The sequence below is a fragment of the Falco punctatus genome, assembly GCF_963210335.1.
Source record: "Falco punctatus genome assembly, chromosome: 2".
NCBI lineage: Eukaryota > Metazoa > Chordata > Aves > Falconiformes > Falconidae > Falco > Falco punctatus.
The window spans coordinates 7,669,183-7,696,033 of NC_137581.1; the positions used below are offsets into that span (position 1 = coordinate 7,669,183).

The 26,851-nt window shown below is 40.1% G+C and overlaps 1 protein-coding gene across 9 annotated transcripts in view; it reads left to right on the forward strand.

The window, feature by feature from the left end:
• Window positions 1–26,851, forward strand: part of DLG2 (discs large MAGUK scaffold protein 2) — a 1,068,724-nt gene that overhangs the window by 159,613 nt on the left and 882,260 nt on the right. For 6 of the 9 annotated variants that reach the window (XM_080375907.1, XM_080375911.1, XM_080375888.1 and 3 more), the window contains one exon: window positions 5,651–5,725. The exons of the other annotated variants lie outside the window; for them this stretch is intronic. In XM_080375907.1, the coding sequence (XP_080232033.1) occupies window positions 5,651–5,725 (75 nt within the window). The remainder of the gene's footprint in view (window positions 1–5,650; window positions 5,726–26,851) is intronic. 9 annotated transcript variants of the gene reach the window in all.

Consider the following 26,851-nt stretch of genomic DNA (forward strand, 5'->3'; position numbering starts at 1 on the left):
AATTTCCTGGCTATAACAAACCTGAGACAAAGGAAACATAATGATTTTCCCTCCAGAGATTCACATTTAGCTAAAATCAAGATCTTTTTTTCTATAGTCATTATTAGGTGCTGATGAGCACTTCAAACTGTGGTGTTTTCCTGCCAGACCCTAAAAGTGTAATAGTGCTGAATCCATGCAATTTACATGTGATTTAGTAAACTCTCTTCTGAAGTGGTACTTGAGGACATCTTCGATGACTATGGGCTGGCCGCTAGCTAAACTGCACAGTCTTAGAAGAGTGGGAAGATCCTTTTCATTGATTCCCATTTCTCTTAGCTGGAGAACATACTTAGAGATGTTTGACAGATGGGGAGTGTATCTAAGTATTTATTTCAAATCTTTATTTACCAATGTTAAATTTTGGAACAATTATTGTAAGCCTCTAGCTTTTGGATTTCAAACATTATGAATGTAAACTGATGAGACACATGTTGTCTTTTCTGGAAAAAAAAAAACATTTTTGGGGGGGAGTCTCAAGAAAATTACACAGAACAAACCAATGCGCACTGCATATGTAATGTCTTGTAATTATATCTTGTCAAAAGCTCAACTTTTTTCTCCTTTATTCTTTAGAAATATGGTAATTGTCCCTTTTCCCTTGTAGTTAATTATAAATTTCAGGAAGAATTAAGTCTGTTAAATCTCTTCTTCCCCCTCGTCCCCCTCCCTTGGTCTCTATGGCAGCAGCAGGAGCGGAAAAGAATTACTTTGATCTCCATTTCTGAGTGACGTTTCGTTTCTTCCAAGCATTGACCTTGTTTAGTGCAACTGAAATTTTCAATAGATTTCATTAGATTATAATTTGCTGATCTTAGGGAGATGTCTTTATTGAGGTTGGTTTTAACTGTGAAAGGAGAAGGGTGATTTGTTTCATAAATCTATGAACAGCTCTATAAACTGAGAAAATGTTCAATTAACTGCTCAGGCAGATATGGTTGGGGCTTAATACTAGTGCGCAGCAGTGGAGAGCTGCAGATGTAAGGAAAGGTGGAAGATGCTCAGCCAGAAAAAGAAAACCAGAGAGCCTGATCCTGGCTCACTTAATGATAGTGCTGCTGAATGATGGCAGAGCTATTCATCCTTAGCAGGACCCTTCTCCAATATTCAAGGGGCCTGGTTGGAGGTGTGAGGATAATTTCCTAGTGCCAAGGTTACCTGCATTTTTATACATTTCACATAACCAGAGCCGACCTGACGGATTATTTGCAAGGTCCCATAGGCCCCTAAAAGTGCAAATGATGTGTCCCCTGGCATGCAGCCTCAACATAAACATGTATTACTTTGGTGGGTTAGTTTGTTTGCTACTACCACACAAATTTTCTTCTGTCCCCCTTCACCTGATGCAAGACTTCTGCAAAATGAGAGGATGTGTGCAGTCGAGAAGAAGGGGATGGTCATTTATGAACAAATCATTAGGTCACAGGTATGGCCAGTACATGATTATATTTTACCCAGCCTGAGACCTCTAGTTGAGATATATAATTTTCATTTCTCCAGAGAATTGTCTGCCTCAGAGAAGATAAATTGCAAGAAAGTGTAGGAATAGCTAAGTATGTTCTTCATACTTACATACATACATACGTAAATATGGACTTCAGCCAACTCTTTTGCTACTGGAAACCTCATGCAAAGACTTGTATATAATTTGCAAGCCGCCCTCTTGGCCATTCTAGAAGATACAAATGGAATCCCACCTGTAACTGCTTTTGACACTGATCACCAATATCTTCTCTGAGAAAGAATATTAAGGCAGATCTGAAAGAGTGCTCCAATTCAGTGAGCCCTGAACCTTTAGCAGATAAAATATTCCTAAACAGCCTCTCTGGATTTTGTGCCATCTTCCTGCAGAGCTAAAATCTGCCTCCAAGTGTGTTTGCAGCCACAGTCACTTCAGGCAATATTTGGCCATCCAAATTTGGTATTGAATATATATATATACATATATAATCTCTCCCTGCCTATGAGAAAATGGCAATAAGCTATACGTACTCACACTTAAAGTCCTCCAAACACCCTTAGCAGTCACTATGGTTGACCACACAACACAAAAGAGGAATCCTTCCTTGCAGTCTTACCCAGAGCGTGCTGATGTGCAGCTGTGTCTCTGCCACCTGAATCCTCTCTTGTGCAATGCCACAAAGCTCTCACCTTCTCATTCAATATTCAAGTTGCAGTATTTCCCACTGCAATATTGCAGTGGACATTGATGCTACTGCTCTGCATAATATTAACGTATCTGCAGGATACCTTATACTGATGCTTCTAACCAGGGCTAATAGCAGTCAGTTATTTCAATACCTGACTGAGAAAAGCAGGCAGGAAAGAAGCTGGCTTAAAGGTTGCATGCTAGGAAGGTAGATGTTGTGCAAAGACTCTGAAGGGCTGGCAGCCTTGGTTTTGACTTCTGAAGTTGGTGCTTCTCTGTTTCCTGGTTACCTATGAGGTCCGCATTTCTTGATGCTTGATAAACCTATTGGTTTGGAGATTACACATAACAGTGCCTCCAGAGAATGAATTGCACTCTCTTCTAACTGACTAGGAGGTTAGCAACTCTGTGACTTTGGTCATCGCTTCATTGCTTCCTGACTGTATTATTGTTATGCAATTTCTGAAGGACTTAAAGCATCAAACCAGAAAAGAAGCTGTGACTGGTGCTGAATTCAGCGCTGAGGATGGCATTATTTTTTTTTTTGTGTCCCAAGGTCTCCTTATACCAAAATTACACAAGCTGAAGATCTTATTGCATATTTTGAAGGCTTTGATTGCATGAAGCTGTGATAAAGCCTACGCCTGGATAGCTGTGTCTATCACTACATTGGAGCTGCCTCAAGGGTGAAGCTTAGTGCAGGAGGCTGGGCATCCTCAAGGAAAGGGAGTAAAACAAGGCTGTGGAAATCACTCATTCATAAGCTAAGGAAAAACAGCCTCTCTGTTTCCATTTCAGATGGACAATGCTTATTGGAACATATTCTTGCAAAGAGTAAGGCAAGACATGTTCTTTTTGCATATAAACATTAGTAAACATGAAAAGTAAACTACAGGTAATTCTGTCCTCCCTTGAAGGCTGTCTGAAGAAAGATAATTTCAAATGATAAATTTCCATCACTTTTCAGTGTAGTGGTGGAGCAGGGTCTACAGTCCTTAAGCTCACCAAACTTCTAAGCTGGGGAAAACGTTAGCAATAATAATCAAATGGAATTAATTCCTTTCACAGTCCAATGCTTACTAGTATTGTCAGTGCTTGCAGAATACTTTATGTAGTGTTGACCTTTTAGGTGATTTTTTTTTTTAGTTGATGTCTCTAGGTGCAACTTGTTGGAGTTTTTGGCTGATTTTTTTTTCAAAAAAAAGAATCTTTTATAAAGAAAAGCATTACCAGCAGTTGATATACAACCTTATTTCTTAGAACTGTTTCAGCTAGGCGAGGGTGTAAGTTATGACAGGTATGAAAAATGTTGCATTTTATACAACAGTGCAAAAAGTAGCGATCATTCAAATAAGAAATCAACTGTAATTAAAAAGAAAAATAAATCCGACCCCAAATCCCCAAAAACCTGTAGGACAAAAGTGTTCAGTCCTTGCCCTTGAACTACATGTACTTCTCAGACGGTATCGGTGCAATGTCGTATTATCAGCGCAGTAATTCAACTATCCAGCTGTGAAGGTCCAAGCTGCCAGTCACCCTACAGCCCAGATGCATGATCAGCCCAGCCCTTGTGCTGAGAAATTGGGATCTCTGGAGAACTGCTGCCTACAAGCAATTTAATTATGGAGTAATTAAATAAAAATTACCTCCATCTTTCTAGCCTTGGAATATGCAGCGTGTCTCACATGATCCTGGGCCTTGGGGCAGTTTTGGTGTGAATCTCAAAGTCAAGAATACTTGCAGAGAACCCTCCTGCTATGAGATCTGGAGCTTTTACGTTGGAGATATATAATTTTTAAGAAAGTGAGGAGTCTTCTTGAGGAGCCTCCTGACAATCGTGTTATACATGGTTACCTGAGTTTGTAAGATCAGGCTTTTCAGTCAGGAAAATGTTTCCTATTCAAAGCAAATTGGTCATTTTCTTGCCTTTATCTTGCCTGGGATTAAAGACTGAAGACATACAATTGTTAAAGAAAGGAAAAAATAATTACCAGTGCAGTCTTTTGATCAAAATCAATTTATAGCTTGTTTTTTTTTTTTTATTATTTTGATAGGATTACATAGTTTGCTGTTGCATTCATCCCTTCCTTACAGGAGATAACACACAACCACAGGATATCGCTGCCATGATAGCAGTGACTTTTTCAAATCCTTTTAAGCAAGACTTTCTAAACTTTCATCTAAAGGTACAATGCTTCTTGCTTGCTAGCTGTTTTTCTGAATATTCCTTAAAGCTGTCTAAGTGAAAATATAAAAGATAACCAGTTTTTTAAGGTCTGGGGAATATAAAGCTGAAACGGATATACACAGTTTTTCCTTTTTTTTTTTTTTTTTTTTTTTGTTAACTTACAAAAGTATTTAGTATTGCAATGCTTTACAAATATTTACATTTTGGAGATAAAGAACAAAGCACTAATAGCACTTTGTTAGTTAATATTCCTAAATCAGACTCAAAATTGAAAATTGTGTGAAGCCTTGATCACTAGTGTTTGCAGAGGTTGCTCTCCTTTGCTCTCAGCATGGGGAAAAGAAAGGTGTAATGCAGTTGGTTCTGATATATCTGGCTTAAATGAAAATAAAAGGTAGGAAGCTTTTTTTTTTTTTTTTTTCCCTCCACATTATTTCCAGCTTTGGGAACAGGCATGATTACAAGAGCCCTCCAATTCAAGGAGCTAAATAATCGTTTGACTCTTACATGAAATGCTGAGAGTAACGGTGGCAGACACCAGAATTTATTCTGAACTCTTCTTCAGGGACTCTGACCCAATCTGCTGTGCAATTCACTCTGATGGGCTCCAAACCTTTGCTAAAATGTAATTGAATCACCACAAATTCGAGGGCAATTGCAGGAAGATCAGCCCGAAGGCCTGATGATTGCATCTTGCACTGCCACGTGGAACAAAGTTTCAGGGAACTGCAGGAGCCTTGGGTACTTGCTCCACATCTGGCCAATCCTGGAGAGCAAGCAGAGTGTTCGGCTCAGCAAAGAAACACACCCTACAAATTTGGGAAAGACTTCTGGAAAATAACCCTGGGGTGATCCAGGCTGCAGCTATCACTGGTTCAAAGAGGACATAATGGAAAAATGCAGTCTGTCGTGAAATGGGGGTGGTGGTGGTGGTGGTGGAGGAAGCCAATCTCTACCTCCTGCCTAAAGCTCTGCTATTCTCTGAATACTCCAGGATGGGGGAAAGCCAGATGGCATGTGCTTGGGGTTCAGAGCAGATGAAGGATATGTTCACCCACATAACTAAGAACTTCAAAGCAAAATTAATGGGTAACTGTTGAGGCCTTCTGGTCCTGAGAAGTGCAGATTTTTTTTTTTCATATGTGACAGTGGAAAATGACTTTGTGAGGTGTAATGAACACTAGCAAACTCCTAGGTGCTCTATCTGGAATGGAGCCTGCTGTGCGTAGCGACCGTACTGTGTTGTGTATAATGCAATTTTCACTTATTTGCAGCAGAGCCATGGCAGATGCCCATCCCACAAATGCTCAGTCGAAACACCTGCCTGGATACCCATTCAGCACTCTACTGTAAGTTTGAGCCTTTTAATACAAAGATTTTAGAGACTGAATGGTAGGTCTCTGTGTTTGGAGCAGCCCTGTTGGTAGAATTTCCATACTCAGTGCACTTGGGAAAGAACAGGAATGAGTCCTAAGGTCAGACCAAACTCCTTGGGAATCAGGAGCTGTTGAAATGTTGGGTAGTGGCTTAGCAGGGCTTCTGCAGAAGTTCAGGCTCTTCAGGAATGTATTTCATTCCACATGGGGCAATGGGGATAAGTGGCAAGCATGGTCTGGTTCTTGGTGGTGTCCAGCTCAGAGAAGTGTGGAGCTGCTGTCGATGGCTGTAACTCTGGGCTCCCGCTGAGTGCGATGACTGGAGCCTGCTAGTTTTGCCTGGTCGTGGACACAGTTTATGGAAATTCATTCATAAGCTGCTGCAGGGTCTGCCAGAAACAGCTGATGCTTAAAGCACCAGGCTGTTCCCAGACCCAGGTGGTGACACAGTGAGGAGGAGAGGCATCTTTCTTTTTCACATTCTCAGGAAGAAAGAAAGATTGATGATTCCATATCTGGGAAAATTTGCCCGGTGTAGGTAACGGCAACGTTTGGGATGATGGGCAGCGAGTGAACTTTAATCTGCTGTGTTTATAGGAAATGACCTTTGTAAATGCTTTCTTCCTCTTGCCAATTAGATGACTTCAGTGAGATTTGCTTTTAACTATCAAAGACATAGTAATATTTGAAGAGAAAAAAGAAACTGCGGTCAAGTTGACAATGCATTGATTTATAACTTGTCTGAACATACATTGTGGATAGAGCCAAATTCTTGGATGCTGGAAGTTAAGAGGGCTGAAAAATAGAGCTGTGATGATTTATCTCAGCTGAGGAGCTGGCAGGATTGAGTTGACATTTTATGTGGCTCTGGACCACAGCATGATGTTGGTCCACAGCTATCAACTTGTCACCTTTTATGAGTATATGAATGAGAAACAAATTCAAGTTTTCACTCTCCCTTGGCCTCCTGCTAATCTTGCAAGTGATTGTAAACACTGTGGTTTTGGTTGTCCTTATAATATGCTAAAATTAATTATATCATTGTTGGTCTGTATTAAAATAGACTCATTTACAAGTATTGATTGAACAGTTGAGCTAAACAGTTTTTTGCCGGGTGAGGATCTAATCCAGTAACTAACTCTTCTTAATTATTAGTTTCCGTTCTCAGAGCCTTTGGATTGACATTGCGATGTAGTCTTGGTTTTTGTTTATATTAAAAGGTGTTGCAGCATGAGCACAAACACGGTAGTGTGGTACTTTGAGAAATGGAAGTGCGCTGGGCATTTGTAGTGAGTCACAAACAGTTGCACTCAATGATTTCCACTAACACCAAGACCTGAATTTTCACATAGTGGCTTTAATGTTTTAGGTTATCTGTTTCTTAAACCAACAAAAATAAAAGCATTTGGCGTGAGCATTATTTGTCTCTTGTTATGCCAGGTTATGCATGCATAGGTAATATCTATAGACCTGCTATCTTGCAAACTTCTGTCTTGTCTCAAAAAATGGTAAACTGAGGATGGAGCTTTGTTGTCTTTGTTAGGACTAGAATTGGTCTAAGGTCAGAATAACTGCAAGAAGTGTAATTTTTAAACTGTTAGAGTGGAAACTGGTTCTGGGACTAATACTAGTTAATATCTTAACCAACAGCGTAGTGGGACTGCCTGCACCCTCAGCAAATTTTCAGATGCCACCAAGCTGAGTGGTGTGGTTGATACACTAAAGGGAAAGGGAGTTATCTAGAGGGGACCTTAAGAGGCTGGAGGAGTGAGCTTGTGTGAACCTCATGAAGTTCAACAAGGCCAAGTGCAAGGTTTGGCACCTGGGTCAAGAGAATCACCACTATCAGTACAGACTGTGGGATGAATGGATTAAGAGCATCCCTGAGGAGAAAGGCTTGGAGATACTGGTGGATAAAAAATTGTACATGAGATGGCAATATGCACATGCAGACCAGAGAGGCAACTGTATCCTGTGATGCATCTAAAGAAGCCTGGCCAGCAGGCTGAGAAAGGTGATTGTGCCCCTCTACTCTGCTCTGGTGAGTACTGCATTCAGCTCTGGAGTTCTCAGTACAGGAAGGACATGGACCTGTTGGAGTAGGTCCAGAGGAGTGACACAAAAATGATCAGAGGGGTGGAGTACCTCTCCTGTGAGGACAGGCTGAGAGAGTTGGGGTTATCCACCCTGGAGAAGAGAAGGCTCCAGGGAGATCTTACTGCAGCCTTTCAATATTTAAAGGGGGCTTATGAGAAAGATGGAGAGAGACTTTTTAATAGGACCAGCTACAATAGGACAAGGGGTAATGGTTTTAAACTGAAAGATGGTAGGTTTACGTTGGACAGAAGGAAGAAATTTTTTTATGATGAGGGTGGTGAAACACTGGCACAGGTTGCCCAGAGAAGCTGTAGATGTCCCATCACTGGAAATGTCCAAGGTCAGGTTAGATGAGGCTTTGAACCACCTGATCTAGTGGAAAGTGTCCCTGCCCACGGCAGAGCAGATGTTTAAAGGTCTTTTCCAACCCGACCCATTTGATGATTCCATGGAGAAAAAACCCCCAACTTACTATTAGAATACAGTTCAGCTGTACACTTAGCTGCTATGTTTTTTGATTGTAGAGTACAATATGTGGTCCTTGAGGTAATTGCCTGCTTGGAGCTTGCTTCCATCTATATTTTGCTTGATTATAAAAGTTGAACATAGTGAAGGAGCTCAGCACTACCAAACAAATAAGTTGTAATTCCCAAGTACCTCCTGCTTCTTTTTTATCAAACCATTTTCTATGCAGCCAAACAGATTTTTCTGCCTACTCTATCTATCAGATATTTATAAGCATTTTTTACCCTACTTAAGTAGATTTCTTTTCTTGGGAGACTAATGCAGACAGTTGGGGGAAATTAAAACAGACGGAAATGAACATCTAGGTAGTCAATGTTTTTCTCCATCTGATTTCAGAAGTATCTTTTAACTGCCTTGCTTTTATCTGAGAAGAATATCTGTGAAATGTCAGCATTTTGATAGCTGATTAATGAGATGAAAATTTCCAGTGATGCATCAAAGCATATTGGCTGCTATGAAAAGCTTGAAAGATTAAGAAAAAAAAATAAATAAAAGAGCAGGGTTGTGGCCAGTTGTGACAACTCTATTAGGTGATCATAGCGGGCATTCAGATGCCTCTAAACAGTGACATAGGAAACACTGTCAAATACTAAAGGAAAAACAATCTGGGAGAAAGGATATCCTCTTTCATCAGTTTTGCTGGCTCTCACTCGGGATGGCATGAGTCTGGGCTAGGTTTTACTCTCCTTTCCCAGCAGTTTTTAGAAAAAGCACGGTGTCCTCTCTTGGGTGTGCCTTTCCCATCTAATGCAAGAACCAGGAGCGCTGGCAGCATGGCTGTTATGTAACAGTCTGACTTTTGCAGTCCCTAATTTACCATCCTTTTTGAATTTGCTGATGATTCTTGCAATTAAGATTCTCAATTCTGTTTGGCAACTCACCATCTGCAAAAGAGGACATAAGTGAATACTGCCTTCACAATGTCCTTAATTAGATTCATTTGAAGTCTGAGAGTTTTAATCAAGGGAATTACCTAAGGGTGGCTTTGTCTGCACTTGCACTTTTAGTCATGTCTTCCGAAGGATTTGTAGTGTTTGCTTATAAAATACTCCAAAAGGAGTTCACTGTACTGCTTTTTAGAATACTAAACCTTCCTGTCGCTGGGGTGGCTCACTAGCTAGATCCCCATTATGCAAAGATAATGAAGTATCAGAGGCTGCACCTGCGTTGCAAAAACATTTGGGGCTGTCTTTTCTTCCAGCACCGTTGACAGCTTTTCTTGAGCTTGGCATTCAGCACAAACATTCACCTTATCTCACCCTGCAGCATTAATGGGATCCCTCTGCTTTTCCCTGCTGCAATCTCAGCGGAGCTCCTAGGCCCGCTGTCCTGGGCCCCTTCCACTGAAAGATCCCCTTTTGGGGAGTCATCTGCAGCTGAGAAGCAGCAAGAGAGAGTAGTAAAGGGCATGGGCACAAAAGGCAAAAGGATGTGGTGCGTGCCCTGAGCAGAGCCTCATTCAGCCTCAGCTGTCCCCGCGATGTGAAGAAGGGGACAGTGACTTCAAGGGTAGGAGAACCTAAGCAAGGGTCCTCACAGGGGAGATGCAGCAGCTGTGCATGCTGCAATAGCTCACAGGCTACACCTTTACATAGGTGCCACGTTCTGTGGAAATTTAGTGCAAGTTTTGGCTGCCAGCCTGCTTTGCAGCTGACCCTTCAGTCTTTCTGCCCCTCGATTTACCTACATCCATAACACAAAAAGAGCAAAAGTCACTCCTCTTTGAACCTACATACACGTGCAGGATATTATCGCTCTGTTTATGTGGGATACATCAGTGCATAGATGATAAAGTTACTCTGGCTTTCTCTTTTCCCAGTTCATTTGGAACACTGGAAGGACAGGAATGCACTAATGCCCTGCACAATATCTGAATTTAGTTTGATCTGGGAGCGAACCCGTAAACATTCCTGGTTCAAACTAATCAAGGTTTTGGTATTCAGACTCACTTTGCAGCTGTTTTAAAGAAATCCATACTTTTGGAAAATGACTGCATGTTAGTTCTGGTGGTTGTTCTTTATGTAAGAATGTTCTGACATGATTTTGTGCAGTGGAGACAGGCAGAAACACATTGAAACATGCATATTCTGCTTTGTGTTTAAAGGCTATGAGCCTGGAAGAATTGTTTCTGAAATAAATCTTGCTCTCTTTAAACACAAACCAAATAAATGGCTCTGTTTGGCTAGACTCCGCTCTCTCCCAGGACTTTGCTTTGTGCCTGGTAACGATGTCCCTTCCTCTCCTGTGTGGATGTGCTCTATAAAATAAAAAAATAGCTCTGCACTCCAGAAAGTGCCTTTTGCAGGGGCTCTTTCTCTCTTTTTCTAAGCTTTAAGTCTTTTTCTGTTAAAACCTGGTTGGCTAATAAATTCCACAGACAATCCGGGTGGTGGGGAATGTTTTTTTGTGGCTAACGTGAAATATTTGAAAACTGAGCTATTAATACAATGCTCTGTTCTTCTATCTTTCACCTTGGTGCTGATGGTAATGGAAAATTTTTAGTGCTAAACCTCAGCTTTATTTTTAAAGGAGGTATTAAAGTAACGCCTTGCATGTTTCTGCTGGGTCGCTGTATTCCTGCAGGTCTTCATTCCAAAGCCTCCTGTACCCCTCCTTGCCCAGCACTCAAGACAGTTGACTCTCCACATCTTTAGCTTTTAAAAAGGCTGCCTGCACCCTGTGCTGCTGAGCCTGCCACCGATCGCCAGCTACGGAGCTGCTTTTTAGAACAGCCACGTAAATCCCCCTTCCCTTCGTACAGCTCTCTGATGCTTCCTTCTCACTTACAGCACCCCTCCCCAGCCTTCCCTGGGGAAAGACATGCTGTTCCTATTGCTGTTGGCTGTAGCTCAAGGTGCCGGAGAGCTGCAACATCTCTCCTGTAATCTGATTTAAGGATTCAGTGGGGAAAGTTCCAGCTAGACTAAGGTAGTGTTGGATTAGCAGCAAACCACAGCACATCCCATCAGGGCAGCAAACGCTTCATGCTTGGATAGACAGAGGCAGAGGCTAGCAGAGTGTGTGTTAACAGCAGGGCTCAGGAGCAAATTTTGAGAGAAATAGGGCAAAAGAAGCCAGTTACTCCACTGTTTCATCAAAGAGTAGGGAAGAAAGGGGGGAGAAGATTTTTTAAAATGCTAATAGACCCTTGACAATGATATACATATCTATATATAGATATATACTTATTTTATGACATATGCGGTCCTTCCTCCTGTTTCAGTTCATGTGATCCCACTGAAACAAGGGAGGGGTTTCACAATTGCAAAACCAGCTCAAAAAACCTTAAGGTAAGGTGACAATTCAAGTAAAAAATTAGTATGATAAACATTAAGTTGTACAAACCCATCACCTGCAGATTGACCCACGTAGCTGCTTGACATCATCAGGAAATGTTTGGCATGAGTTATTTACTGTGAGTAATCTTATTAAGCAGACATTATGTATAGGATATTTGCTGTCTTTATTGCTTTATTTGTTTTATGGAAATCACCAGGATGATTCTAAAGCAGTCCCAGTCACAGAAGTGTAGCAGTGCATAACTTAAAACAAAATATTTCTAACTTGGTTATAGAAATTTTCTTTAAGTTGAAGCTTGGTATTAATCTTTATGACACCAATTACTTCAAGGTAAACTTTTATAGAAAAACAAATCTAGATTCAACTACTTAAAATCATTGCAGCTCATGAGTTTTATGAGTGAAAATTTTAAACAAAACTTAATACTCTTCTGGACACTATTTTAAAATTCCATTTTGAGTGCTGATTTAGCAGGCAACATTTTGACAGTGTCCCTGAAGTTTAAAAACAGTGTGCACATCCAAATTCTACAGTATTCATTAATGTTTTATTGTTCCCAGAGGAAAAGCACTGTTGGAGTACAGTCTTTCTGATAACATCTACATAGCTTGAGAGTTATGTCTTGGGGATGTTGCTACCCAAAAGCCACACTTTCCTGACATGGGAAATTCCATGCTAAGGTCAAATACCAGCAATTAGAACATTCTGACTTTATGGTGACATACACAAGAACAAAGTTAGCTCCATTCTGTATTTACACCCTGCAAAAACCAGCAAATACGATTCTTATGACTGCTTAGAAGTATTTCTAGTCCCCAGTAAGGTAGGCTAAGCTGTTTCCATTATTTTTCTCTTAGATGTGGTGCAGCATAAAATGAGGCAGTGACTTAATTTTTTTAAGAAATTGAACACATTCATCATATAAATTAAAAAAGTATATGTGCACGTAACCAACAGGTGAAGTGGGACTCAAGTGGGAGAGTAGGACTGTGACTCACGGTTCGGTAACTCATGCCACGATGATATCTAGAAACTGCACGTGAGCAAGGAGACTTGTTCCTGACACTAAAAATCTATAGAAGAAACTGTGGCTGAAGCAGTTGTGGAAGACAAAAGATAGGAACTACGCCTTGTTTGGCAGTGTTGATAGAAATGCTGAAAGGGAAATTAATCTGTACAGGTTTATGTCATTGGAGTGCTATAAACACCTTCGAGGTGTGGTTTGTCTTTAGACTGATCTTTACAGTATGATTGGGTTATTGAAGGGTGCATTTCTCTTGATTAATAGTAAAGGAGGCCTCGACAACCGCCTCTGATACATGTGTGTGAATCCGAGATGTATCCCGCACCAGGGGATTCTCTCAGCGTCGCACAGGTCTGTGGAAAAGTGCTGACCTACGTCAGAGAGCAACTACGAGAATTTCCTTCTAGGCTCCCCAAACCAAGCAGTTTATTATCGCCATCCTTGTGCAGATAGGCAGAGCAGCCACTGACCTCCAGGCAAAATGCAAATGAATACGGGATTGGATCTGGGGACAGCCCAAGCCATAGAGGTACTACAAGCATCTCACATAACTGTGTATTATACCAACCACCCTTTTCCTTAATACTTTGAAAAAAATCTATTTAACCATAAAGGACCATATGTTTTAGTGACATTTCCATTTGTACTTCTAGATTGCAAATCCTGTTATTCCTTCAGCACATAGATACTGTATGATGTCATTTACACTTACAAGGCTATAGAAACCTAAAGGTCTCTCTTTATCACGTAAATGTCTGTGAACAGCCATCTTGGTGAATGTGTTCTCCAAAGATTTATTCCTGAAAAGTTCCGAACGTCTCCTATGAAGTTCCTGGGGGACCTCCCTTGACTCTGTTGGTATCACTCATATGCCACTATAAATGAGCAGGGAATCCTGCCCTGGGACTGGGGCAACCTATATGTCAGGGAGACATTGCACAGGCATTTCTGAAGAAATTAATATAAAAAGCTTATTCCAAGGCTGATAGAAATTACTTTTTCCTGTGGAACACTCATTTCTTTGCTGTTTTTTTTTGTTGTTTGTTTGTTTGTTGGTTTTTTTTTACACTTGGGAACAGTCATGCAAATTAGGATTTGTTTGTTTTGGGTGCTCTAAGGAAGCAAGAAATATAAATGGGAAAGTGCCTGTAAACGGTATAATTAATAAAATGTTTTATGTCCCAGGAAGACTATGAATTACAGGTATGAATATCCTATGTTTTCAGGGGCTTTAAAACTAGAGCTTCAACTGTCCGTGCAAGCAGAGCTAGGTTGTGTCATCCCATCCTGGGGTCTGAACCTTGCCAAAACCCAAGGATGCAAGCTCAGCTCTGTTGACGACTCTTGCACCATGTCTGAACGAAGCTTGTATGTACATCTCTACAGGCCGGTGTCCCTGAGGGAAGTTTTCTGGGTGGGCATCTGCCTTTTCTGCATCAAGTATCACCATCTTATATGAAGTCACAGGTATAAATATTTGTTTGAGGTGTTTAACGTTAATCATGGATTCAGATGCATCCTGTCAGCCATTCTGACAGTACCTATTTATCTAACCCATGGTAGGCCCATCTCTTCTCTCTTACATTGGGTACTTTACTGTATTTCCTTAGTGTCTGAGTGTCTTGGGGTATTGATTTGTTGTCACAAGACCCTTGTGAAGGAGTTGGGAAAAGCTGTTATCCCCATTTTACAAATAAGGGGGAGAAGCAGAGAGGTGGAGAACATGACCACGTTATGTAGAGATAGAACAAGCATGACAGTTCTGTGGTGGGTGCTGCACCTCAAGGTAATTAACCCATGATAAAGCTAATAGTCCAAGCATGATACCACATCTTTGTATTTTACTGTGCCGTGCAACTGGTCAGCTCTTGAAACACCCCTGAGGCTTTGTAACAAAGCAGTGGGGAACAGAACAGCGCGTTATTCTTTTGTGGAAAGGGAGGGCCTGTTTTTACAAATACCATCATAGGTAATGGAGTAACTTCAGGAGAGGGCTTTGATGTGTTGTTTTGGCAGCGTGCGCCATCCCTTTGCTTGGTGATTTACCCTCGGTTTGTGAGCTGTGCTTTAGCTGTAGAGCGATGGGATGAGCTGAGTGTGTAGGAGCCATCAGATCCGCAATCTGCTCTGCTGTCACTGCCTCTGCTGGGAGCTGGCTTGCAGGGGCAGCTACATTTAGAGGCTACACATTCCATATTCCTCTGAATTGTTTATAATGTATGGTGGAAGCATTTAAAGTAGGATGCTGTATAATTAAAGAAAAAGCAAAACCACTTCTGAGCTGAAGCTTTTCCTCCCACAAATACATACTATATATATGTATTTTTATACAAACGCTTCAGTACCTCCTTCTTCATGCCTCTGGCACCAGCTCCTGACTTTACCCCAGCTGTACTGATCTCTGCTGTGTAAATAACACCCCGGCCCCGTCTCCAGCTAATCCAAACCTGGTGGTGTTCAGCTCCTGCCCTTTTTTGCTGTGCCACCTGCCTCTCAGCCTGAATGCTGTGGCGCTCCCTTTGCTGTCACCAGGCTGGGATTTCCTGAGCAAAGGCTGGGTCTTGAGTTATTTTGGGGGTGTAAGGAGGGCTAAGGAAGGGCTTTTCCTTATTTTGGTGTTCTCTTCATTCACAGAATAACTCTCACATTTTCTTCTTCCCTGCTGTGTCCTTACTTCTGAGGTACTTAGAGAGGGATATTTCTATTTGGATAAACAGTTATTATCTTAAAAGTGTTTATCATTGTGGAATAGGTAATCATTAAAAAAAAAAAAAGTAATGAGTGACGAGCAGTGATTTCTAACATTGGATAGCCACCTAGAAATATTTAAATGCCATGACAGCAGCAGAATGGCAATACTGGACTGAAGGACGGGGGATAAACCTTGGGAGATTGAACCCAGTCATTTGTTGTTACAAGAAACACTGTCATGTTGAACCTCACTTAAGGATGTGGAAATGATTCACCATCACACACCTTTAACCTCCCCTGTGATCCTGTGTTGCTCTCTGCTATGGCATAAATATGACAAGATAAAGCAAGAAGAACAAAGAGCTACTGCTTGAAGACTAGTCTCAGTAAAGAAGCCAGGGGACTGCCTCACTTGGGAACGTGCAGCCTGCCAGGGTTGGCCCCCCTACTGTAAACCAGAATCGCACGTCCCGAGCTGCCGCGTCTCTGCGTGGCGACGCCTTTGGTTCAGAGCTCAGTCTAGCCCTGCCTGCTGGCAAGCCAGTTGATGTCAGAGTTGGCATTAGCAGACTGAGTCTCTTTAGATGGTTTGCAAAACTTTAGACCCACCGTAGCAGATAGAACAAAAGTCCCAAAGGACCCCTGTAGCTCTGCAGCCGATAGAAGGCCACGTTTGATGCTTAGGATAAAGTGTGGCAAGACATTGAGTGATATCTCCCTTGCTGCTATCTTTCCTGCTTCCAGCCATCAGGAGTTTAGAGGTTTCTTAAGTTTGAGGATATGGATAGGCAGTTACTTTTGATAGGCTGGGACTCATTAAAATAAGAATTAGGTAAACGGAAGAAAGTTCTGCTGATATGGTAAAGTAAATCTTTATTTGTGCTAGTGTAACAGGTCAGGGTTTGGTTGCTCATGCTCTCTTTTGTTAGTACAAGTGATTAAGCTTTGAAAGTTTGAATTCTGGACTATTTATTTTTTTTTAATAAAGAACTGGTTTGATAATAAAATCTTGGCATCTACTTTATTGATTCTTAAGTATATTAAAGAAGCTTTTACCTATCAGGTATATGTATATCCATTTTCTAGTGTAGTATGCAGGTTAAGGCTTGTTCTACTAGAATATAATCTGATTAACTATGCATTTTCTCCCCTTTGAATATGTTCATGAAGAGTGCTTTTAGAGATTTAGGGGGTTAATTAATGATTTTTCTGGCCATCTGTAATGAAATTCAATTTGCCACTAACTTTCTGCAAAATCAGTTCCATGGAAACTCAGCATCCTCCACAATAAAAAAATGTTACTGAGCAGATCTTTCAATTTTTGTCATTTATTTTCTGTTGCTTTTTGAATAGTATTTGTTACATTGTGGCTTGTTACATTATTTGTTAAAAGTTGTGGAGCTCTTCTTTTGAAGTTATTCACAGTATTTCTTCTCCAATTAACAGTAGATCCTTGTAGAAAACTGTCTATTGTTTCAGTGGAGTCAATAAAAAATTGATTTTGAAATGAAAGCAGAAGGATCTCCTCAGTTTATCACCTCTGAAAATGAAAAAAAAAATAATGAATTAGGTTTGTGAACTCATAGCATTCACAGTAGTAGTCTAGCATATTGCATGTTTATTGGGTTCTTAGATGTGCTTAACTGCTGGTAAGTAGTAAACTCCCAGAAAGGGGAGCTTATTAAATGGTCTATTTACTAAACCAAGCTCAACATCTTTATTCATTCACATCTGATTATGTTACCACCCCTAAATGGTATTTTGGACATGGAGGTTGGATACTATTTTTTAGTTTTACTTTGTTTAGTATTGATAATCTACAGAATCACTACAGCTCTGTGGGAGAGTGAGCTGTTTTGTGTTCTGGTTCATAGGTAATTAACGGAATTGTCAGCTAATTTCTGAGTCCTTATTACTGGTGAATTTACATAAAATGCACAGCATCATGGCTGATCTGAGACAGAATGGGATTAGGATAAAGGATCTAGGAATTATTCCAAAGGAACTTCTGAGTTCTGGCTTGCTGTCAACCCACCCTAAGAAAAATCACCCTGTCTGTCCCTCGGTTTATGCCAAGCTAGATACAGAAATATTGCTGCTTTCCTAAATTTCTTTGAGATATATTAATGTGTACAGTACTGCACAAGAGTGTGATATGATTTCAGATTGCACATTTAATTTTCCAGGGTCAGCATTAGAACCCTTTTACCTTGCAACTGAGGATGAAAGGAGAACTTATTGAAAACCACACTTGATTGTATTAGAGAGCACCTGACATTTTAAACTTTTTTTAAAATTATTATTATTATGGGCAAGACAGGAGGTGGGAAAAAGAATTTTTTATTTTGAGGCTGCATTTTTAGGGTGTAAAAGCAAAACATTGGCATAATGACATATATTGTAAACTAATTTTAGAAAAGAGAATGTTTCAGGAACCTATGCATCACAGATGCAGGTTGAAGCTATGAATATTCAAGGTGGTTTAAACTTTTTTTTTTTAAACAATGTGGCTCAAAAGCATAGAAAAGTAAATGTTAGGGCTTTTTTTAAAACAGATGTTCTATAGCCTTTTACTCAGTCTTTTATTCAGTTGTTTACTACTGCAATCTTTATATCTTTGTTCTTAACTTATTTTTTCTGTTTATTCATCGCTGGCTAAACACACTGTCACAGCTGCAGAAGCCTTGAATTTATCTTGTTTTCTGAAAAGGATCCAGAAGACCCCAACTGTCACAGAATTGAAAAGGCTGGCTAATAACAAATAGCCACTTGTTCTTGCCGCTATCCTCGAAGCAGGATGAGATACCATGAAACACCCTCTAACTGCCAGTTTAGCAGGCAAGGATGCATCACAGGGCTATGAAGCCCTGGCTCCATATAAGCAATTTAGTGGCTGAAATGTGGCTTAGACAAAATTTAAGTTTCCAAGTCCAAATAGGCAATTTGTAAATCCCATGCCCCTTCCCATCCATCCCCTTCTCCCTGCTTATTGTCCCCTGGATTTCAGACACCAGACTTTTCAGAAGTATGTTTCCCATCCTTCATGCTGAAGTTTCTTTCATTTCTCTGTGTACAACTGGCCACCTTTTGCAGGTAGGATGGAAACTTGTTGCTGCTGGTCATAGCACTCCCCTGGGAGGTGGAAATGTGGATTTGACCTCCAGAGTGACGCTTGTGCTGAGCTCTGAACTTTGGTTCACGAAAATGCAATTATCCTAAGAGCATCTTATGCTCCATGCAGCTTTTGAGGGGAAAAAATGAAACAATATTCTCTACCCAAAGGGGAAATTTTGGTATGCAAGTAGGATTGAGAATTTTAGGCAATTAGTCATAATCTCTTTTAAGTGCACAGGTCAGGCAGGCATCTCCTGTAGGAGACAGGGAATATCCTTTTAATTCCCTTCTTACTGGAATTCCCCCCCCACCCCCCACCCCCACCCCCCCTTCTAGCCAACATGCTGCCTTTTCTGAATTTATCATGAGTAATTTTCATGAACTGCATTGCAGGAACCAGTACCTAAAGGCCAGATCAGGCAGCTCTTAGTGTCACCACGCTTTTTGGATCTGCAGCTAATTGTACTGTGCTCTTCTCAAAGCGTGGCAGAAATGTTGATGACAATATGCAGTGTCACCTTACAGGCACCAGAAACACCCTGACGTAGTGACTTTATTCAGAACAGGGCACAGAGCCACTGGAAAGTAAATCAGAAATTCCACTGAAAATTGCTTAGATTTTTAATTAAGTCCAGAGAGGTGCATCATGTCAACATGACAGAGCATCTGTAAGCAAATAGCATATACTGATAGCTGGAGAAGTGTTTTGTGGAACTTTTTTTTATTTTGTTTTTGGAAGAATGTAATAAAATAGTAGACGGGGTTAGTACTTATAGGCTGAAGATGCCATTTTTTTCTGAATGTATTTGCTAGGTATTCTTCTGAGATACATTACATACAAAAATAAGGAGCAAACTCCACCTGCAACTACAAAATGGGTGACCATCAACAAACTGAGTTGTGGTGGAGCCTAATGCTGATCAGTCCAGTCAGCTCTGGAGCCCCCGACAGGAGAAGGACGTGGACCTGTTGGAGCGAGTCCAGAGGAGGCTGTGAAGATGCTCAGAGGGCTGGAGCCCCTCTGCTGTGGAGACAGGCTGGGAGAGTTGGGGTTGTTCAGCCTGGAGCAGAGAAGGCTCCAGGGAGACCTTAGAGCAGCTGCCAGTGCCTAAAGGGGCCGACAAGGACGCTGGAGAGGGGCTTTCTACAAGGGCAGGCAGTGACAGGACAAGGGGGAATGGCTTTAAGATGAAAGAGGGGAGATTTACATTAGATATAAGGAAGAAATTCTTCCCTGTGAGGGCGGCGAGGCACTGGCCCAGGCTGCCAGAGCAGCTGTGGGTGCCCCATCCCTGGCAGGGCTCAAGGCCAGGCTGGACGGGGCTGGGAGCAGCCTGGGCTGGTGGAAGGTCCCTGCCCATGGCAGGGGGGTGGGACTGGATGGTCTTTAAGGTCTCTTCCAACCCAAACCAGTCTATGATTCTATGATTCAAAGCCTTTGCAGATGGACATTTCTATGCTAATTTGTGGAAGGAAGGAGTCACGAACTACATCAGTTAAATTCTGTTGCTTAGTCAAATGAGTGCAGAACAGTTAGAAAAGCTAGGTAATAGAATTTGGGAGGCTCTACAGACCCTTAACATGGAATGTAACTGAACTCTAGCTCAGTTAGTTTTTACTTTCTAAGTATAGTAATATACACTGGCAAAAATAGTCTGTCTTGTACTGACTGATCATCTCTTCATTTGACAGATCGGCTGTGAGAAAAGATTTAGGTGTCACTGTGAGTAGCTCATGAATTAGATTTCAATTCCTTATAAAATAATTGAATAAATATCCGGAGATGAAATCAGTAAAATCTAGAGGGTAATAGAAGTTTGAGTAAACAAGCAGCATGATTTTTATAGCAAACAAATCATGCAAGACACACTTAATTGCTTGTTTTGATAGAATTACTAAATTATTAGCTGGTGCTTACATTTTTTAGAGATAGACTTTCAAAATCATCAAGAGCAGTTAGGTGCCCAACCCCTGCTGTTTTTAAGAGCTTGCTACATTATCTCCTGAAGTTTTAAAGAAAAGTTCATGTTAATTGGCTTGGAGTTTATTCTTGCTACATGACTTTTTAGACCCCCGGGAGTGACTGTGCCCAGATGGATGTATACCGCGTTGCAGAGAGATGTTGGCACTGCTTCCAGAGCCAATGTTATATGCAGACTTGCTTTAAATTTTCATTAATGACTGAGAAGTTAGGCTCAAAGCAGCATGTCAATGAAATGTAAAGGCCAAAAATTCAGTAAGCCATGAGTATGAATATGATAACATGGTACTGTAGAACAAAGACTTCCTCTGAAATACCTTGTCAATACCCTGCAAAACAACAACAACAAAAAAAACCCCACTGAAGTAAAACTTCTCATGATAACAACAGTTCTTAGATAGTTTCTGTGGAAAATTCCAGATACCACCTAGACAAGAATAAGAGATTTATTGACTCTTTTGACAGTGGTGCTCCAAAAATTCTGATTATTTTTCTGAATTATTTCAAATCATCTGGTTACTCTGTGGACTGAAGAAAATTTAGGGATCATTAATGCAGCTAGATCAAAGAAAGAAAATAATAGCACTCATATCTAATAACACACCATTCTAAACCAGATCTTTTCTACTGGGAGATTGAAGAGAAGCCAGTAATTTGCACAAGTAAATGCAAATCAAGTAGCTCATTTCACCTGTCAGAACTCCTTGGAACTAAATATGGACACTTTTTCTGCCACTGTATAACTGAAAGCTCTCCAAAGGTGGCAGGCATTGAATCTGTTCCACTGGAGAAAAGCTGAATCATAGTGGATATTTTTAAGAGGAACCAGAAAGGAAGGGAGATAGCACAGTTAAAGGAAATGGGAAGAAGTGAATTTGGCTGAATTAATGATATCTGATTCAAAACAGATGTTGTCAGACAGCCAGTGGTCAAGGCTGAGGGAAAGATGAAAAGGACATAGACAGGAGGTGGTTCTCGGATGTTCTAGAGAGAAACAGGAATTGTATGGAAGAGGGCTATAGGACTGAACTGGGACCAATCAATCAGATATACTCACAGTGGCAATATAGGGAATGGGGTGGTGGAAGTAGAAAGCCCTTGAATGATGATGGTAAGAGACAAATGACTACTGAATGAGTGACTAGTGAAGAAAGTTGTATGTAAATGCATCAGGAGTTGGGCTTTACTGCTTGACAACCGTCCGGGAGTTAAGGGCAAAAAGAGAGGTGTTTGTAAGAACCGTGGCAAAATCAGCAGCTCTCTAGGAGATAATTAAAAAAAACAACCAACAACAAACCCCCCCCCCAAACCCCCACAATATTTAGGCTGTGGCTCCTATAGCATCCTAATTTTGGTAGAATTAAAGTGGATGAAATCATTAACTTAATGGAGTCAGTGTGAATTGAGATCAGTGGGAACAGGAACGATACCACAACTTAAAATGATTTAATGGCGAAGAAAATAAAAGACCATGAAACACCTTTAAGGCTGAACTTCAATAAATTCCGATATCGAGTTAGGTGTCTTATTCTCCATGTTAAGGGAAAGTTAAAGAGCCTTTGGAGGGGGAGAGCAATGTAAAGTTTTCTTTTAAAGCATCATTGAGTCAAAATAAATTAATCTTCACTATTAGTATCATCTTCTTAACAAGCTGAAGTTTGAAGATTGCATTTATCATCTACCAGTCATTGAGATAATAGATGTAAATCTAAGCCATCCAGCAAAATCTGTATTGGCTTAAAAAGTGGCCTGACAGGATAAATTGCAAGTAAATATTTTCAATCTGTGTACATTAAATCAAAAAAAAAAAAAAAAAAAAAAAAGAGGCACATACTGGACATAAACCAGGCTTACTTATAAGTTAAAAATAATCTTATGTGGAGCTATTTCTTGATGAGTCATCGTTAATTTAAAGTCCGTTGTTGTAGACCTATTGCCAGGATTGCATTACTATGGTTCTGTTACTTTGCATTAATCAACATTTAATTTCACTGTGGGTAGACCTGTGTCTGAGACATCCAGAGAGGAGGGCTCAGGGGACATGGTATGTAGCTTGCTTCTAGAGAGACAACTTGGGGTGAGGAAGGGTACCTGAAATCATGGAAAATGACACAAGCCACACATGATTAAGCAGGTGAATCCCACCCTTTATTGGCAAATTACTCAGCAGCGCAAGATCCTTGTGTAGCTTTATGCAGTTTACTTCTATTTTTGCTACTGTGGATAGCTCCATATCCCCATCAAACACTGTCAGCCCTTCGTAATCTTCTTTTTCAGGTGATTTTGAATTACATAGGTGCAAGTAGAGATTCTTAACAGGCTTCACTGAAAGTTTTCTTCTAAGATAAAAGGTGTCTTTTATTCCTAGCCTTTATTTTCAATTCTTGTCAGTCTGTTAATTCATTACAGGATCTGTCCTTAGAGTGTAATTTCTTTAAGAGACTTTGGTGAAGGATCATTTTAGTTTTTTTTGGAAATCCAAGCAGAATAACCAACCTTGACTGTTTCCTTTGAAGCAAGAGACTTCAAAAGTCTATGAACTATATCTTCCATACATTAAATACAGCCTGATTTGTCTCTGTTTTGCCACATCTTTTTACTCCATCCACTAATTTATTCTTTTGTATAGTTTCTATCATTTTTGCCAGAAGAGAACACAGATTGTCTACCCTGTATTTCCTTAGGTCTGTCCAAAGCCCTTTTAAAAACTGATGCCACAGCATCAATTTGCAAGTTGTTACTCCACAGTTAATGCTTCATGGTGTCATATTTAAGTTTCTTCAAAACTTTTGGATGAATATGATGGCTTGCATGATTTGCTACTACCCATTTTATGGATGTGTCCTAAAATCTTTACTACCAGTACTTCAGTTTAGGGTAGTTCTTCTTAACTGTGACATGTAAAGAAATATGGAACAGGGACTGAAGAGTTTTGGAAAAACATTAATCCTCATCACAGATGATCAGTATTGGACACTTATGAAAGAAGAGATTACAAAAATATGTGGGGATTTTGTAATAATAAAAGTTTGAATAGTTTTTTGTCTTATTGAAATGGATAAAGGTCAACATGAAAAAAAAATAGCCAGGCACATAACTGAAATCAGAATAATCCTTGGAGAATGTATAGGAAGATAAATAAAAAGAAGTAATGAACTGCCAACAGATGGAATTAAAGGCTGTAGAAGATCAAAGAAGAGAGTGTAAAGTTATGACAGATAATAGCATTTGTAGTATAGATGCTGATGTCCAGATTCTGCTGTTTGGTGTTGATGTGCATGTTCAAGTCCACCAGGGTTAATTGCAAATATCCGTATCTCAAGGATGATGAAAGCACAATTAAATTCTACTGTGGTTTTTTTTTAGTGAATGCTCTGTTATGCTAGAAAAACTTTAATTTTCCATTCCTTTCCATGATTGTACCTTTTATTGAGAAACAACATCATGAAGCATGAGAGCTACACATACAATTTGCACACCTAGGCATTCATTGAGTTACTCTTACACTCTTGGGGTCCTGAAACCCCTTTGAACCTCTCCACTTCGATGTATACAACTTATACCCACCTTGTAAGAGAGTATAATTTTTTTTTTGATCTATTCATGTGCTGAGTGCTTGATGCAAAATGTACACGTGTGTTAGGCCAATATATGTTGAAGTTATAGCATCATTCTTGAAACTCTTCGAAACTGTTACTTCTACACAGAAGGTTGAGGTGAACGCATAAAGCCCAGTTTTGCCTGTAGGTATAGAGACAAGAGAAGGGATAGCGGTAGAGAAGGCTTTATGATGACTTCAGCTGCTACATTTCTGCCTTTATGTTTGTACAGGTTATACATGAACTTTTCAACTAAAAAAAGGATTTTGTTTCTGTTTACCTAGGCAGTCCCATGCCTTAAATTTAGTAGGTGTGAGCCGCACTGTTATCCTGTACTCTGGCTGACCTAATGAAAAAGGAGATGAGTGTAGTTTGAAAGTCTCCGTTAACTGTTTCAAAGATGCTTTGCTTCACTGAAGGCAGAATTCATCAGACTCCTAAGGTGAAAAAGATGCAGAAGCGGGAAAGGAGGAAAGACAGGAAGATCATAAAGAAGGAGGAGCGATAATAGGGAGGAAGAAAACAGAGAGATCATGAGGGTATGATGTGTAAGCCTGCTCCTGTTATTTGATGCTGACCGCGTCTACAGCTTAACAAGTATTAGACAGTTTAATGACTATGTAAAGACTATATTTTACCTTAGAGTTTATCGTCCTAGCCTCTCACTGACATTTCCACTTGCTTCACAGTTTGATCTGGGAAAGGTCATTAAAAGTAGTCGTGGTTCTTTTTCATTCAGACAGTTTTTCATCCTTTAATGAGAAGGATGTGGCTGTTAACATGCCCAGCAATGTTAAACATGCCCATTTGCCGGGCATTCGGCTGGGTCTATTGCATATGGACAATGGAACTGCTAAAGTGATTTGGCTTCCCTGAAGTCAGTTTTACATTAATAGTCTTTTCTGTAAGTAATATGGAGGTACAAGACGATCTAAAACAGATACTAACTGTGCAGTTACTGCTATTTGAACTATATATATATTGACTCAAAATAGAATGTCAACAGGAAATGTTGCTGTTTACGGATGTGAAGTATTGGTGCATTAGTAAAGATTTGGAGCTCTTTTGCACCTGAAGACTCCTTATACAGAAATAAATTTATCTATGTGGAGTTATTAATGATCAAAATTCATAGAAATATCACTCAGATTTGCTAGAGTGATGTACAGATCAAATACTGGGTCTGTCCTAGAATAAGGCTGGGGTAAAGTGTGCCAAGGAAACTTTTTCTGGTCCAATTATTTGCAGAGAACACCTTCTCGATGGCAAATAAAAGAGCAAGAAATAAAAGCATCATTGCTGAAGTAATTGAGAATAGTCCCACAGTCAGTTCTATTACCACTCAAAAGCTTGTTAGATAAAATGGCAAAAATAAGAAATGACCAAAAACTGTTAACTTCCAGCATTCATATGAGTGAGCAGTTCTTCACTATTTCTGTTTTCTGAAATGTGCACAGTTGCATGCTTAACCAATATCGTTACTAATATTGAAACCTTAGGTAAAACTACTTTTTCAGATTTATCTAATGGTGGGTTTTGTTTTGGAATCCATTCCTGATTCTGATGTTCATCACTAGCCTGACAGGTCTGTTACTCAGCCAACATGTCCCCCAGTTATTCAGCCAATATTTCTCCTTGTCTGGTTCCTGAACCCCTACTGTATGCGTTCCATATATTCCATACATTCCAGGTAGCTGATAATGATATCTGTTAATCCTTATTTAAATGTTGTACAGAGATAAATCTGCATGCATATGTGAATGTGGCGTTCTCCTTTTTTTTTGTTGTTTGGGTTTTTTTTTGTTCCTGGTGGGCAATGAACTTAGGAGGTGGTGTTATTAATGACAGAATGGGTTATATCTGTTGGTCGCCTCATGCTTTTGCATGAAGGAGAGTGCTTTAGAAAGAAGTATATTTTTATTTATTTACTTATTTCTTCCTTGTGGTATTTCTCCAGAAACTAATCACATTGAGCATTTAGCTTATTTGTGCTTCATTTGTTAGGCTTCTTGTAAAATTGGTAACATCTTTTGGGAATGTTGGATGCTTGGATCTCACCTGCTGCCTGTGTGAAGAAGGCTGTCACTTTTTGGTGACAGTCCAAAAAGCGTGTACTGTAAGTACTCAGTCCAAATTGTGTTATTCATTTTATATCAGTGTTTCACAGTTACATCTATATGTAAACAGTATTGTGGATATGAAAGTTTTCTCTGAAAGGTGGCATCATAACTATAAAATGTTGAGGAAAATATTATTGCAGCACATTTCAGCTTTAATGGTCAGATTCTATTCATTTTATAGCGAAGGACACAGCAGTCTTGTGGTGGTCTGCACAGATTAACCACTAAATAGGTAATCCTATGGGTAGGTTATGTATGGAAATGTACTACAAATTCCCTTTAACTGGTTTATTCAATGTCTTAAGAAATACCAAGCCCTGGAATATGGATGAGTATGCTGGCATGGGCACATCGACAGCCTAGTCTATGGATCTTGAAGAGGTTGCAAGAAATCTAAGACGTGTAAATGTAGCAAAACTTATTTGAGAGACAGAAAAGGTCTTTTCATTATTAATGGAATATTTTAATCAACATTTCCTGGAATGGCAGTAATACGCTTTACATCTTGCCTGCAGGTCACGCAGGAGACATTGTAAATACCTCTTGTAAAAAACTTGATACGTGCATATAGGACAAGGCTACTTTAAGTGAAACCCATACATGTTGGTAGAGGCAGGAAAAGACCTATTGGCTCCTGGGTCTCATTTC